The 17,086-nt window shown below is 50.0% G+C and overlaps 1 protein-coding gene across 2 annotated transcripts in view; it reads left to right on the plus strand.

Annotated features, from left to right (window-relative positions):
* Positions 1–16,545, plus strand: part of LOC120948722 (polycomb group protein Psc) — a 32,787-nt gene extending 16,242 nt beyond the window's left edge. Inside the window, exons 3-5 of one of the 2 annotated variants that reach the window (XM_040365371.2) lie at positions 7,356–7,556; positions 10,306–10,519; positions 10,650–16,545. In XM_040365371.2, the coding sequence (XP_040221305.2) occupies positions 7,356–7,556; positions 10,306–10,519; positions 10,650–14,897 (4,663 nt within the window). In that variant the 3' untranslated portion in view covers positions 14,898–16,545. The remainder of the gene's footprint in view (positions 1–7,355; positions 7,557–10,305; positions 10,520–10,649) is intronic. The other variant, XM_040365372.2, reaches the window with a different exon arrangement.
* The last annotated feature ends 541 nt before the right edge of the window (positions 16,546–17,086 follow it).

A 17,086-nucleotide genomic window follows, 5' to 3' on the forward strand; every position in this document is an offset into this window, starting at 1 on the left:
AAATGAAATCGAAAATCCAAATCTCCTTCTCTTCAACTCTTTGCTCCCACTCTCTCTCTTTTTGGGGATGCGATTGGGGAACAACAATAAAAAAACACACACACAACGGACGGAAACAACAACAACAACAACGAAAAATGCCCCCATCCTTCCCCTGCCCAAAAGAGACGTCCTCATTCCGGGCCGGGCATAAAACACACGGTTTGTACGGTTGCAAAAACGAATCGTCGGAGCCGGAGTCTCCCGCTTCCTGTGTGCACTTGTTTTTTCTCAATGTTTTATTTGTGCAGTTTGCCTATCTACGCCTGCCTCCACTCATACTCTCGTTCTCTCTTACGGTGTGACCTCCCGATTCTCAATCTTTTGCTGCGTCTCCCGTCCCTTTACGCGAATTTCTTCCCAAAACACGGCGACCCGTCCACCAGCGACGAGAACTATTTTGGGAATGTTTTGTTAGTGTGTGACTCTCCCTTCTTCTCTCTCTCTTTCTGTCACTCTCTCTGTGTTTGGGAAGGAGTTAGGGATTGTTAGGAGAGAAAAAAACCTCTTTGGAAAGGTGGAACGATGGTGTGCACAATGCACAATTGCATTTTATGGTTAAACTGGCTGTGCGCGCTGCTGCACCCGAGTACAGGCGCGCTCGCTTTCTCCTGCTTAGTCTAGAGACAGCAGCCAACAACCGTCGTCCGACTGACCGACGAGACCCCCCCGGCGTAGGTTGCAGACAAAAAATCAATAAAACTCAACCCTCTGCCTGCGCCCTTCTGGTGCTGGGCGACGAACGGATTGTGAACGACTGGTTCTTCTCTCTGTTGGTGCCGTTTGCTGGGGGAAAAGGGCAGCTTAAACCCTCTCGTTTTAGTGCGAAACCCATACCTTCTGGTGCCTTTTGGTTAACAAAAAAAGATCATGAAGCTTGATGGTGGCCGCCTGCAAGACACTTGGAGCACTCGAAACGCTTACCACCACCCAACGCAGCGCTCTGTGCTGGTTCCATATGGTTAGGAGTTTGTGTTTGGATTCGATTTCCGCTCTCCTAGACAGCAGCATCGTTCTATATTCTATTTCTGTGACTGTAGGCATACCGCAACCCTCGCAGAAAGGAATACAAAACACGCACACACACACACAAATCCGCTCATCATAACCGATCACTTGATCTCGCAGAGCTGACGGTGGGGAGGGCATTTTGGTATGCGTGTTTATGGGCATGTTTTGGTCATAATAACACATCATGTGGCTTGAGATTCGCTTGTGCTGGCACGCTCAGCAAGGGGTTTGCTGTGCGGTTAAAGCATTATGCGTCGATCGTTGATGATCTTAACCGGTGACTGGTTGTAAATCCAGAGTCGCTCCAACAACGTCGGGTTTTACTGCTATCGCTTTTTTATATTGAATATTTGCATGTTTTGGGAGCATCGGAACTAGCGGTGTGCTCTCTGGAGCGTAGCGACGACTCCAATTAGATTCCGGCTATTGTGACTCAGATTCCGACTCCGGCAACATTGAAATTTCTAGTTCCACAACTCCGGATGACTCTGAATGACTCTGGATGAATCCGAATGACCCCGGGTGACTTTGAATATCTCTATATGACTCTGGATGACTCTGAATGACTCTGGATGACTCCGGATGACTCTGGATGACTCTGGATGACTCTGGATGACTCTGGATGACTCTGGATGACTCTGGATGACTCTGGATGACTCTGGATGACTCTGGATGACTCTGGATGACTCTGGACAACTTCAACTCCGGACGACTTCAACTTCGGACGACTCCAACTCCGGATGACTTCAACTCAGGACGACTCCAACTCAGGCCGACTCGAGATGACTGCAAATGACTGCAACTCTGGATGACTCGGGACGACTGCAGGCGACTCCGGATGACTCCGGACGACTCCGGGCGATTCTGGATGGCTCCAGATAATGCTGGGCGGATCAACCTTCCAGAGTAGGTTCAGAAATTTTCAGAGTCGGATCGGAGTCAACTCCAGATTTTTGCACAACTTTATCCATCACTAATCAGAACACACGAAAAGGAACACATTAAACATACGTCAGATTATTGCTTTATGACTTATGGTGTTTTTGTGTGTGTGTGAAGTATCGTTGTTGTTATTTGACTCTTAATGTCTGACTCGCTAAATAAAAATAATAAAAAAAACCTTCTTGAACAAAAATATCCTCACTTCAGCGTAATATAGGAAATGAGAGTGTCGGTGCAAGAAATCCGTGACCGCTCATCCTTTCCCATACTTGGCGTGTGTGGTCATAAAAATGAAACGGCTTGATCCTGGTCATTTTTAATTGGACTGACCTTCTCATGTAAAGCCTTTTTCAGATGGGTGCGTTGGAGATTGGAATTTATATCCTCTGTTCGGGAGGTTTTATTACTCTTCCCAAAAACTGCAAACGAAAAGGATTTACTTTTTTTAACAAAAAGCCTGGATTTTGAGGTCATGTAAGGCGCTTTACTGGGGCTTGTGTAACCCACGGCGTTGGGATGTGGATTAAAACAAGGATGTCAAGAAGTAAAATGTTTTAAATACATCTCTGAAAAAGAACACACACAAAAAAGCGAAAGATATGATGCTGGCATGTTGTTGCTATTAAACTTAATCCCTCCCGTCTTTTGTTACGCGTCGCATTAAAGTTCATTAGAAAGGAAAATAGAAAATTATATCCCATCCCAGCGTTGGACGGTGGTGCTTTATTATGTGTGTGCTATGCGTCTGCCCACAACACAACCCATTTCTATGCAAATTTTAAGCGAAACGAGCTTAAAAAGCGTTGTCACACAATGACAGCGAGGGGAGGTTTTAAATATTTCGTAAAACAATAACAGTTCCCCATTCTCGTCCCTTTTGGTAAGTGATGAGAAGAGAGGAGAGCATAGACTAACTCCTCACTGTGGTGTAGTGTATCCCCGTTTCTACATCATGCGATTCATCATTCTGCATTTTTTGTTGTAAGTTTTTTTTGTTCTCCTCCGTTCTTCTTTCATTGCTTGCCAAAACCCACTTTTCATCTCCTCAACTCTCAACCACTCCCAGACGCAACGGCTAATTGTCGGGAGACAGATCGCTTTATGTCACGGTAGCCTTCTGTGGCAGTTGGGGACTTGTGGAGTGTGTCCCGTCTGTGTCTACTACTCCCTGCTGTGCGCTGCTACCGTCAGGGAAGTTAGTAGCGGTCTTCCCCAGAATGGTTAGATGGTTAGTTGCAGTGGTGCTTCTGTTTCTACTGCTACTGCTGCTTTAGATTAATATTTTCCACCCGGATGGGACAAATTCGTGATAAAAGAAAGCGCTTCATTCCGTGCGAGACTTACCCAGCGTTACACCAGAGCGCCGCATTGTGGCCTAGAGTTCTCTTTGTTCCTGAAAGTTTCCTTTTTTTTTGTGTGTAATTATCATTTTTAAAGAACCATTTTATGGCAGAGGTTTAGACGTAGAGTTAGTGCAGAGCATAAAAAAGAACTGCTCTCGATGATATCCAGCAACGACGGACAAGGTCTTCTCCTAGTGAAGCTCTCAAAGCTCAGAATTCACTGTGCTGTGGAGTCTTTGGAGCTCAATGGTTCAGTTTTATATCACCAACCATGGACACACACACATACACACGTCCACACAGGGCATCGTAACCTTTTATCCCAACCTCATCTCAACTGTTGTTATCACCGTATATCCTCCCAGCATGTCGCTGTTCCCAAAAAAAAAAAAAAAAAGAAACGAACAGGAACCAACCAACGACGCCAATCGTTTGTGTCGTCGGGTTTTCGCGTGCTCTTCGTGTGTGCGAGCGCCATAAATTCCATCCCAACCTTACCGGACGAGACTCCCCCCGGACAGAAGGTTATGAGTGTGAGACGCCTCTTTACACCTTCTGACACCTCGACCGCGCACCCCGTGGGCGACGGGTTTTTTTTCCGTCGGCTCCAGAGGGCACAGAAAAGGAACAAAAACTATCCCCCCCCCCCGAAGAACCGGTTTTTGGAGCGAGCGGGCAAACCTTGCGATCATAATTGGACGTGTGGATGAGGTGGCCATCGGGAGTTTCGGTGTGTCCAAAACGAATGGAACGGTAGGTGCTTATCGTGAAAATGAAAATTAAAAACAAGGAAAACAAGAGAGCAGCCAAAACATGGTCGTGTGGTGGTCGTTTGGACCTTGGTTGTCCCGGGGGTGAAATTTGTCCTCCTCCAAATGAGTGTGTAGGTGATGCCACTGCCGACGGGCACACTCTGTGTGTGTGTGTGTGTGTGTGTGTGTGAGTGTGTTCCACAAAACCCATCATCATGTGTGTCAGAAGCTCCCGAAACTCATCCATCGCGCCGCGAAATAAATCGCTGATCAGCGAAAGACGACCTCGACGACCATGTCTGGGGGCCAGCGTCGTGTCCTCCCTTGAGTCAGTAAATGAATGGATTGCATACGTGAATCCGCGCGCAGCCAGGTCATCCATCCAGCAGAGCGTCATCATTTGTCGCGAAAGGTCGGTCCTGTGCTGAAGAAAGCTTCTCTTCTCTCTGCCTATTGTGGTGGTGCTGCAACTACTACTACGCGAGATGACACAATCTCATCCGTCCATCCCAGGGAGAGCTTTGAGGCCGATAAATTTCTTCTATTTCGCCGGCTGCACGGCTGTCGTCTGCACTGGTTGGGATGAGTCCCTCTGACAATGACAATGATAGGGAAAATCCGTGCCGAATTTTCCGTACGTTTTCTCCATTCAAAAGCCTCGCGCTGGGTGGGGGGGATTTTAGAAATGAACGCACAAAAGAAGCCGCCAGCGTTCTCTCGATCTCGTCGCTCCCGGGGAACATGGCCAGTATGTTGCTGCTGCTGGTCGCCGTTTATGCTGTATCGCGGGATGGTGTAGTAGGGTGGTGCGATGATGGATGAGTGTTCTAACATTCCCTCCCAGGGCCCGCCGGCGGGCCGACAACGATGATGCGTATGATTGCGTTTTGACGTTACGTGGATAAATTTTTAATTGAACCATCCGACTGTGTGTGTGCGCCCTGGGGATGGGATATAAGCAATAACCAAGCATTTTTTGTGTTCTTTTGGAAAGGGTGTAGTCTTATACAGGGTTTACTGGGTCACTTTACAATGTTAGTTATTTTGATAATTTTGATAGTGTTTTTTTCTTTATTCTACATAACTTTAAGGAATTGTAGCGGTCCTAATATATATTTGCAGTGTATTTTTGACACCTTCCGGGGTCGTTTACGAATTTTGAAGCATTTTATTATCATAAATTTGAAGCAAAAGAAGGATGTTTTACTTCAATTTACCGTTCAACTACTAAATCGACTCATTTATTACATTGTGAATGCTTGAAAGTCTTCTCAAAATTGGCTTATTCACTTTCCGTTTTCGTTTAGTTTAGTAAAACGTTTGTTTACAGTGTGTAGCATAGTTATTAGTGCCTGTAACTGTTTTTAGAAGACAGAAATGTGATATTTTTTTAAATGAATTTACCAAATTTTAACATCTGTAACATAATTATTTTTTCCCATAACTGTTTTTGTGGTCTAAATCTCAACAAAAGCACGTGATCATATAATCATGTTATGCACTGTTGTTTTGCAATCCTCTTGGGACGGTGTCACGGAATCATATTCGATGGGTAAACACATATTTTAGGACAGTACGAGTGCATATCACTAGCAATATTGCACTTCGTGGGCGATAAATATCGCAGCACCATGTATCGCCAAACCCTGCATCAGTCGTTTTACTGTTGCAAAAGGGGTTTACTCATTTTTTTTTCTTTATGTATCATAACACAAAACAGCACAGACAGCACAGTGATTTATTAGTCTGATGGCTTTACGCTGCAATTTGAATGGTAAAATCAAATTTAAAAGCCAATTAAAATGTAAAATCCGGAAACGATACTAACCTGAGATCTGCTCTTACTTACTGCAGATTACAACTGCAAGTATCCTAATTTTATCCTTATCTTATTTTACAGCGATCATTCTAATTTTGCTTGAAAATTAAATAAGTTTCCCACCCGTTCCTGCTTACCGTCTATTTTTCTTTTTTTAACGCAAATGATTCAAACTTTTCGACTTAAAACTCAAACCCCGACACCGGAAAACAATCCTCCCTGCCCGGTGTGTGTCTTTGAAGTCCCTTTCGCCTTGAAGCAAAAAGCGCCCATTGGCGCATCTTTTCTGCAGTCCAAAGAGGAGGGAAGTCCTATTTAATTTGTCCGAAAGTTGTACTCCAGGGACATGAAACCCGCTGTTTATGAGGTCTGTTTTAATGTGGGTTTGCAATTTTCGGCGCTCCTCTGTGCCTGTCTGGGAGTGTGTGTTTGTGGAAGAGAAGATGCTTTATCCTGACGGCGCTTGCTGGCTTGCTTCCTAAATGCAATCACGACGACCTTCCTTGGTGGCAAAGAAAGTAAGAAGATGGAGCGAAAAAAGCCAAATCCTTCCAACCGGAACGCAACACTTTCGCTCTGCACCTCCTCCTAGTTGGCCACCCTTTCTTTCCCCCTGGTGAAGGAGACTGTTGACGTTCGGATGGTTTTTAGTGCTCCCCACTGTCTCATTATTCCACTACTGTAATTAGTTTCTTTGGGTTTTGCAGGAGCGCGCGCTCTCTCTATCTCTTGGTTCTGCCTCAAAACGTTTGGCAGTGTCTGTCCGGATGACTTCTTTTGCTCTTTTTTTTTCCTTCTTCTTTTTGTACCATGTTTGCACTGTGGACGAAAAAGGCTTACACACACCCAAGAACCACGACGTTTACAGAACTGTGGGTTTGGGGCTTTCGCCTTCCATCCCAGGTCATGTCGGTTTCTGGTCAGCTCGGTCCCCTGTTTTCTTGTCCCTCTACTTCTCCTGGGGCTGTGGACAGGAAGCAACGTGGGGTAAAGTGTGTAGTGTTTGGAAATGGGTTGGAAAAACTTCTTAATTTCGTTCCTTCCGTATTTCGCCTTTCCGAAATAAGCTGACGTGGAAGCTATTCCCGAAACCCCGAAAGGTGTGTAGCATCGGTCTCATTTATCTCTCTTTGGTGCGCTGTGTTTTGTGTGTGTGTGTTGGAACCGTTGGGATAAATTCGTTTCCATTTCATTCCAATGCCAAAGCCACGATCGCAGAGCAGAGCTCCTTCTTGCGAGACATTCCACAAGCTTTCAAAGACGACTAAAATCATCATCTTCATCCGTCCGTGTGTCAACCGCATCACGCGTCATCACCCTCGCTGAGATTGAAAATGACCTCCTCCTTCTCTTCCCGCTTCTTAACACCCACCCAACGACAGTTTTCACCAGTCTCATTTAACTGTGTTTTTTCATCTTTCTTTCTTCCCGCTCTCTCTCTATTTCCAGACCGGATGCAACGCTGCAGGCGATCGTGTACAAGCTGGTGCCGCGGCTGTACGAAAATGAGCTGCGCCGGCGGCGTGCCTTCTACCGGCTGCACCCGGAAATGGCCACCGTCGCGACGCCGGAGCAGCGCGGCGAGGACACCGAGTATCTCATCTTCAGCCCGAACGAGAAGATCTCCCTATCGCTCGAGTACGCGGAAAAGTAAGTGCCCTCAGCGCCACCAAACTTGCATGCTTTTGCCTTTGCTCTGAATGCTGTGCTGCAACCGTCGATATTGTGATACACACATACATACAGACAGGCAAGCAAAATCCCCCAAGGGAGGCACGCGGGAAGCGCAAGATCGTCAAAACAGCTTGAGAATCAATTTTCATCTCATTAATTTTTGTGTTTGTGCAACCCGAGGAGAAAGGGAGACGGAGAGAGAGAGCATCATTACCGCGTCTTGTTGTCGCACGCCGTTCCGCTTTCGTGGGTTTTGGCTTCCAATTTCTCCATCCTTGTGCGGAGGAGAGGAGATAATTGCATTCTGGTGGTGGGACTGAGGAATAGGATTTCTACGTCGTACGTGTGTGAGTGTTTTGATTTTTGTACGTGTCCTCCATCTGGCCCGGAGTAGTGAGTTGATGTAGCCAGAAAGGATATATTTATGATTTTAGGATCCATCGCTCGCTCTCTATCTCTCCCTCGTTGCTGTATCAAATTATAATCTACGGATCACTGATCTTTGATACACCCCCGAAGAAGAAGAAAAAGATGGAAAAAGATACGCTTACGGAGGGTTTTTCTGTTGTTGTTGCGGTGGGTGATTTAATTGTTTATTTAATTCGCCCACTGTAGTGTGTAGGGTCGTCTGCTCTTCTTCGCTTGTGTTTGGAGAGACGACACAACACCACCAAAAAAAAAACATTCTCCTGTTTCAGCAAAATGATAAAGATGTCGAATAATTCATGAGGGATTGTCCAATGGAGGCAAAAAAATATTGGAAAAAGCTGGAAAGAAAGAAACGATTCCTCGCGCGTCATCCCCAACAACACGCCGCTCTTGGTGGTGGTCGGATTGTTTGATTATTTTGATTACGTCGCTCGCAATTGAGCCTGCATGATCACCGGCGGATGTAACGTTACCGTTCGTTTTTGAGATGATTTTTGAAGACTTCTGTATCGCTTCCCTTTCTCCCTACTCAAATTCAACACACGGAATTTCGAATCGATATTTTAGAGCACAATTTGAACGGCGTTGAAATAACCACCCTCCACAGTTGGTAAGGAAAGGACTAGTGATGGGAAAAATTATGTTTTTGACGGAATCAATTTCGGTTAGCTCCTCAGTTTTCTGGAATCGATTCCGGATAGTAGGTTCGAAATCAATTTTCGGAATCGGATCCGGAATCGGTTCCGGAATCGGAATCTATTCCGGAATTGGTCCCGGAATCGGCTCTAGAATCGGAATCGGTTCCGGAATCGAAATCGGCTCCAGAATCGGAATCGGCTCCAGATTCGGAATCGGTTCCAGAATCGGAATCGGTTCCAGAATCGAAATCGGCTCCAAAATCGGAATCGGCTTAAGAATCGGAATCGGTTCCAGAATCGGAGTCGGTTCCGGAATCGGAATCGGTCTCGGAATCGAAATCGGCACTCGAATCGGAAAGCGAAATCGATTCCAGAGCCGAGTCGGGATCGGCTCCGGAGTTAACTCTGGAATCGGCTCCGAAGTCAACTCTGGAATTGGCTCCGGAGTCAACTCTGGAATCGGCTCCGGAATCGGCTCTGGAATCGACGCTGGAATCGGCTCTGGAATCGGCTTCGAAATCGACTCCGGAATCGGCTCTGGAATCGGCTCTGGAATCGACTCCAGAATCGGAATCGATTACAGCATCGGAATCGGCTTAGGAATTGACTCTGAACACGGAATCGGAATCGGTTAGGTTCGATTCCGAGCTCCCACCACTAGAAAGGACATCACACACAAACACGGACAATCAAAACCCATTTTCCTTTCCCTTTTCGCTTACGGTGTGGGTGTGGTGTGGTGTGGGTGTCGGTTTCCTTATCAGACCGATGGTTCTAGAAGCTCTGGTTAGCTGCCATTTCCTTGGGGTCGTTTTGCTTGGGAAGAAGAATTCACACGACGACGCTCTCTCTCTGTGGCTCTGTCTCGAGCTGCCTTGGTCGGTTGGTTGTGTTGTTCTTTGTAGTGTGGCAGACCTTCCTCCCCCAAAGACTCCCTCCAGACACACGCTCTGGCGGACGCTAGACGCGCTGGACGTGTCTTCAACACGGTATTTTCCTTAATTTGAGTTTCCTCTTCACGTTCGGTAAATACCAATGAATCACTCCGAGCTCCGGCTGGGAGCTGGGACCACCGACCAGGAGGAGGGCGGACTATACCGACAATAACTATTAGCCACCTTCGCCTCCCCCCTAAGGTTCGGTTGTTGCTTCTCCCGCCCTCAGGAAACCTTCTTCCAACGAAGATAAACCTTTCCCGGCATGAACATTTACCGAAAATTTTCTCACCCGTGTGTGTGTGTGTGTGGAGAGAAAGGGATGTGTTTGGATGGGGACGGAAGAGGAAGGTTAGTACGTGCAAAATTCCCGTCCCGAGGTTTTGCTTGCTTAAAGCGGCTCGCCGATGCTCTCCCCAGACATCTTACCGCATCCCGGCAGATGCACCTCCAAGAGCATATCATCCAAGGAATGTCTGGAAAACGCGAAAATTATTGCCAACGATAATTTATACCGCCAGCTTCCTTCTTAGTAGTTGAGGCAGCTCAGAGGGAAGAAGCCGAGAGAGAGAGAGGAAGGAAATTAGAAATAGCATCTCTGCTTCCCAACTGGTCGGAAAGTTCTGCTCTGGTGGGCGGGAGAAAATTGTCCACAAATTCGCCAACAATTATATTAAGAGAATGTCCTTAACGTATCTCTCTCTTCGTTTTGTTGTTGTGCAGGGAGCTGGCGGAAGACAACGAGGAGTTGCTGAAGGCCAAGTATCTGCTCTGCCCGGCGGTGTTTTCGATCGCGCTGCTGAAGAAGTTTATCATCTACAAGTACGGCATCTCGGAGCGCCAGTTCTGCGTGGAGATTATGTACAAAGTGAAGACGATCATCCTGCCCGACTACTACACGCTGATGGACGTGGCGTACATCTACACCTGGAAGCGGGTAAGTGTTTTCATTGTTTTTTTTTGTTTTCATTTTTGTTTAATATCGTTTTGTCCCTTTTCAATGTGAAAATGTCATCATTTTGCCAACCGTTTTTTCGATTCTTTTGCTCCCTTTTTTGCGCTCATAGGATGCACCGATGAAGTATTACTATCGCATTCGCACGACGGAATCGAACCCGGTGGAGCTGCCCGAGGTAGCGCTGCGCCGTTCGCCCAGTCTGGTCACTGCCCTGCCAGCCCAGCGACCGTCCGTGGACGAGGAGGACGATAAGGAGAATCGGGTGCGGCTCGATCGGATCGTGTCGGAGGCGGCATCGAACGAAAGTGACAGCAGTAGCAGTAGCAACACCATCGCCAACACTCCCCGTGCCGATGCGTCCAAACCGCCGACGGCTGCCCCAGTGACACCCGCGCCGGAATCGCCCGCCACCCCGACGCAACCGCGCAAGAACGAATCAATCAAGCTCAAGATTGGGCTGAACAAGAACACGTACGTGAGCATCCTGCAGAGCCCACAGCCAGACGAACCGAGCACCCATTCGTCGTCGTCGTCGTCCTCTTCCTCCGCCAGCTCGCCGGGAAGCGAGGGCGCCAAGTCGTCGTCCCACAAGTCGGAAAAGTCGAAGCGCAAGCGCAAGGACGCGCTCGCGACGCTGCAGCAGATGGAGGAGAACTCGCGCGAGCTCAAGTTCAAGATCGAGCAGATGAAGGATACCGGGCTGGTCGGCAGCAAGAGCAAGAGCGGCAAGAGCAGCGCCAAGCACCACCAACAGCTAGCCCTCGTCCCGTACAAGGTGGAGCTAAGCGCCGGCCTTAGCCAGCCGTCGGCGGTGCCCGAGCCCGAGCGCTCCGACTCGAAGCGACTGCACAGCGCCAAGAACGGTTCAAACAGCAGCTCGTCGGGTTCGTCGCCTGCCTACTGCAAGCTTAAGATAAAGAAGAGCAGCCCCGAGGACGGCAAGCAGCAGCACCACCACCACCATCATCCGATTGTGCTGAAGATCGATCAGCGCAGCCCTGAGATGGCGACGGCCACGCTGAAGTTTGGCATGCCGCGCAAGTCGGAGAAAAGCATGACGCCTTCCCCGCCTCCACTGCCGCCATCTCCGCCGACACCGCCCTCCCCGAAGCAGAAGTTTGCCGACGAGAAGTCCCAGTTCCTGAACTCGTTCCAGCTGACGCCGATTAAGCCGTCGGAACAGTCGTCGTCTCCTTCGAAAACGTCTGCCGCCGCCACTACCACTGCGACGACGACGACACCTCCGGCTGCGGTGGAAAGTGTTGCGCCGGCTGGGAAGAAGTCTCCCACTTCCACCTCCAGTGTCCCACCGGTGGCTGCTCCTACGAATAGCACGTCACCACCAGCCTCCAACGGCACGGGCACGACGACCAAGCGCAAAGCAAAGGACGCGTCGTCGGGTGGTGGTGTGCCCCGCTCCGGCCCAAAGAAGCCAAAGCTTTCCAACGACGAGATCAAGGCGATCGTGGAGAAGACGGTGGCGGAAAACATTCGCTCCCCGTCGGAACATATCGTGCCGCCGATCTTTCTCAAACCGAAGCCACCAACAACGACAGCAGCAGCGGCAGCGTCAGGCCAACCGTCACCACCGCTGCCCTCTTCTTCTGCGCCGACCAAAGCGAAAGATCCCTCGCCCAAGCGTGACTCGCCGCGGCCATTCGTCTTCAAAACACCTCCACCGCCGCCACCGCCCCCGATCGTGTCGGCCAACAACATCCCGGCGGTGAAACCCTCCCAGCAGGTACTACCAGCGCCTGTCCCGCAGAAACCTGCGCCCGTCCCGATCCGACCGGCGCTCACCACCGCACCGAAACCAGCCGTTCCTCCGGTCCCGCAAACGCACATCCGCAAGCCGACGGCAGCGACCAAACTGCCGACCTCCGCTCCGGCCGGAACTGCCGGTGTAAAGAGTGCCAGCCCGCCCGCCCAACAACCCCTCAGCAATGGTTCCCAACAGCAACAGGCCTCGAACGCGACCACCCACAGTGTGGCGGCCGGTGCCAACAGGCAGCAGAAGGGGCTGGAGCTGAAGCGTGCCCAGAGCAACCCGTCGATCAACATTCCACCACCACAGAGCAGTGCCCCGCCCGTAACAGTGCCGCGGGACACCGAGATCAGCAAGCTGCGGCCGGAGGATCTGAAGAAGAACCAGAAGGTGTACGGACCAGAACAGCAGCAGAAGCCCAACACGACGACGGAAGCGACGGGCGCCAGTTTTGCCGTCCCGGGACCGAAAGCCGCCCCAAAGCCGTCCTCATCCTCAGCCGGGGCGCCCACTGGTAACGCCACCAAATCTTCCGGCTCGGCCCAAGCAGGCCAGGGGACGAAGGCACGCCCGGTGAACTATCTGAACTACGCGCTGCTAAACAGCAAGGCGGCCGCGGCCGGGTCCCGCACGCCCATCCCCTCCTACTCGTCCAGCTCGCCGAGCTACTCGCCCGACTCGCCCCAGTACAGCCCGAACCTCAACTTCTCCTCCAAGCAGTTCAAGTACGCGAACCCGCTCGCCTACAACAGCCACCTGCAGAACATGCTGAACGATCGCAGGACGGGCAGCACCTCACCGCCCGGCTCCTCCACCAACACCATCCCAGCCTCATCGCCTTCACCCCCGCAAGACCGCCCGGCGGCGGCGACGACGACTCCCAACGCGTCCGGCAACAAGCGACCCGCCTCAGCGCTCAGTCCCACCGCGGAAGATAAAAAGCAACAGCCGCCGGAGAAGCAGCCGGCCCTACTGTCGGCCGCGGTCGCCGCCCCCAATCCGGCCGACAAGTTCCCGTCGGGCATACCGGACGGGCTGTCGGTGACGCTCGCGACCGACGACGACGATGCGGCCCGCATCAAGAACGTCAACAAGCAGCTGAAGAACAACTTCATCGAGATACGGGCCCTGCCGGAGGTGCCGATTACGGAGGTGAAGCTGCCGCTGCCGCTGCCGACCAGCAGCACAACTACGACGGCGTCGAAACCCGGCCGCCGGACGCCACCGGGGAAGGTGGCGGCGGCTGCCGCCGGATCGCCGGGCACTATGTCCGCATCGCCAATGGCACGCAAATCGAGCTCACCGAGCGTGGTGGCACCGACCTACAGTGTGGCTGCCAGTGCGCCGCCCAAAACGAGTGTGTCCTCGGCAGCGCCACCGCCCGCCAACCGGCCGGCTGATGCGCTGCAGCGCAAAATTATCGATTTGATCGACAAACCTTCACCTTCTTCGTCGGGGAAAACGTCATCAAAGCCGCCCCCCACCATGCCACCGGTGTCGCGTCCCAGCACACCGAAGGGAGGAGGCTCGGGCAGCTTTCCCCCCGTTAACAGCGGTAACAAGTTTAAGCTGCCGAACGCGACCGTGAACGAGAACGGGACGCTCAAGCTGAACAACTATCGAGAAGTGGATTTAATTCCGAAGGGGGCTGCTGCCAGCGGGCCAAAGTCGGCCCCGTCGCCGCCCTCGGGAGCGTCTTCCCGCACGATGCCACCGCCGACGTCATCCGCCAGCTCCAAGTCGATCATGCCGATCGCACCGAAACCCTCCTCCTCGCAGCTGCAATCGTTCGCGAACGGGCGGATGGCAATGTCCCCACCGATCCAGCGCTCCCCAACCGCCACCAGCGGCTACCAGCAGCCGAAATCGAAAACGCCGCCCTCCCAGCTGCCCTCCATGGCCAGCATGGGCCCGATGTTTGACATCCAGATGAAGTCGGCCATAGCGGCGGCTGCGGCCAGCGGCGGTGGTACCACACCGTCGAAGAAACCGCCCACCTCCTCCACCACACTCACCTCCGCCACCGTGCCGCGGCGCAAGATCGTCCCCACCAGCAACTCGACCTCGCTCGTGCCGCTCAAAACGTCACCCGTGGCGGCGTCGCCCAGCACCACCGCTGGTGCCGGCTCGAAGCTGCTCAGCAGCAACTACTCCGACTACATCACGCTGCATCCGCAGGGGCCGGTTTCCTCCTCAGCGCCACCGTCCCGGCCGCTGTTCGGCACGCCGCACCAGCAGCAGCACGCCGCCCTCACGCAGATACTGAGCGAAAACTTTGCCCGCCAGTGCTTCAACAATTTGCCCTTCCCGTACCTGCTGCAGCAGTTCGCGCACCATCAGCCGGGCGCCACGAGCATGGGCTCGCGCGGTCTCGGCTCGGACTCGGTCACCATTACGGCGTCGCCGATGGGAGCGGCGCGCGGTGCCGTGTCGCAGAACTCGCTCACTGTTACTGCCATCCCGCCCGGCCAGCAGGGTGGCGGTGGGGGAGGGAGTGGGGCCAGAGGTTCAGGAGGAGGTGGTGGACTGAATGGTCCGCGCGGTGGTATTGGGGGCGGTGGTCCAAATCCTGCCTCACGCAACTCCTCCTGAGTGGTGCTGATCGAGCTGTAGAGTGCTTGTGGATGATGCGGGTTTCCGTGCAGTGCAGAGCAGGGGGGAAGCAATGGGGCTGCTTTGCTGACTCATTTTCTTCCTCTTTGCGTGCAATCATCATCAAACAGACAAGCTGCTCTACAGCCATCGGGCTACAGTGCCAGTTTATAGGTGTGTTTGTGTTTATTTCTATAGAAACAGACACAAACAACGATCCTATCAAAGGACGCTTGAACGAGAACGAGAAGAGGCGTGTGCGCGTGTGTTGTATTTCGCACACGTGCGAAAGAGAAACGATCAGAAGGATCAATTCCCAGTGGAATTGTCACCCCAAAAAGATAAAAACAACTGTTAGAAGTAAGCTTTTAAGATGTATAAGAATGCATAGTTGTCGTTGTTAAATGTGTGTTACACTGTGAATGTTGATTACAACCCTTACACTCTAAAGCCTTTCACACCCACCTACCTGCGCGCGATGTGTCTGTAGTCTGTAGTTTGGGCAATATTTTATTTTTTTTTTAATTTTGGAGCTAAAAGAAAAAGGCACTGTAAATAATAGCAATGTTAAGGAGACACATACCTGTTTGTTGCCCTGAAAAAAACAAAAGAAGGACAAAGCTTATTAGCTCTCTCTCTTGTTCCATCTCGACACTAGGTCGATGTATGCGTAAGCCAGTACTTTTCGTTTCAGCACGCGTCCTTCCTTAATATTCCTTTTAAAAAAACCACTCGTGTTACAGTGCTGCGCGAATTTTATCGCTGTGTCCTTCTGTGTGTCTACGTTTGATAAAGAGCTATGTCTTAGTAGAAACTGCAGCAACGAAGCGTGTGCGTGCGCCTTGTGTCATTAAATCATATATCGCGGCGCCTAGCGGTCGCCTTTATCGCGTACGTAAAGGCACAAGAGGAAACGAATAAGTAGCAATAAGAAAAAATAGCAGCAGCAACAGCTACAAAAAACATGTAACATAAGCATTGCGAAGAAAAGTGAAAAAGTGTGAACTATTAAGTGTTTTTTTGTGTTTGTTACTGAAACAAAATGAAGTACGAAAACGCAAAACTTACACAAACGTATAGCAGAGATAATCGAATTGGATTGTAAAAAAAAACAAACACGAAACGAATCAGGAACGCGAGGGAACGCAAAACAATCAATGAAGTAATATGCTTTTTTTGCTTGGCAATAAGCCATAGCCGATAAGAGGTAGGCCGCCCTTCATTGTTACGATTTTAGTTGCATTTTTATCATAATTATTATTATTTTAACAATATTTATTACTCAATGTTAAAAAGTATGTAACGAAATAAGTTTCCAAAACAAAAAGAACCCTGATACTATAGAAGTGAACTGTATCAATAATCGTCCTTGAAGGGGAAGAATGGCATTTAACCTTGCTTTTGCTTCTTCTTCTTCTTCTTCTTCTTCTTCTTCTTATTCCTGCAAGAAGAAGCCTTGTTGTGTTTTACGATTTATTGTTGACCGGGCCATTCCGGGCGCATTTAGAGCAGGTAGCCGGAGGAATTATATTATTATTTATGACGAATGCAAGTCGTCTCTTTCACTCTGTCTCTCTCTATATTGGGCATATTCTTATTCGCAAAAGAAACACACAAAGAAGGTGTGAACGCAGCAGCTTCGGGGTTTAGGTTCCAAAGCTCACTTATGTTTTTCGCAACAAAGAAAAAGAGAAAGAAAGGAAAGTAATGTTAGAAGAAGAGATGCAAAAGGGAAACGGATTCGGAATCCAAAAATTCCACCAAAATCGATTTCATTGTATACTATTAATGCGCATAAGTTTTGTATACCATTAAACAACATATACACGTGTTTTTGTACTGTGTGTGACTGTGTATGTGTGTGTGTATTTTAGCATAATCTCTCACAAGAACAAGTGAATCGCCCATAATCTACACAAGTAGTCGTACGCGCCCCATCCAGTACCCGGCAGGAGATAGGGTTTTTAGCAGCAGAGTGTAAATTAATGTAAATATAGCTCATACACGTAATAATACACCCCTCCTTTCCCGCCCCCCCAAACCCCGTGAAATCTCTTGTGTAAGTACTGGCGCACCCTTTACTGCGCTCAGCAAAGTCAGCAAATAAATGCACATACTTTTATTATTATTATTAAAAATGAAATGTAAAGCGCGTTTTGTTCTATCGCCCGAAGGAAAGAAAGCTTTTG

The sequence above is a fragment of the Anopheles coluzzii genome, chromosome 2 (genome assembly GCF_943734685.1).
Source record: "Anopheles coluzzii chromosome 2, AcolN3, whole genome shotgun sequence".
Taxonomy (NCBI): domain Eukaryota; kingdom Metazoa; phylum Arthropoda; class Insecta; order Diptera; family Culicidae; genus Anopheles; species Anopheles coluzzii.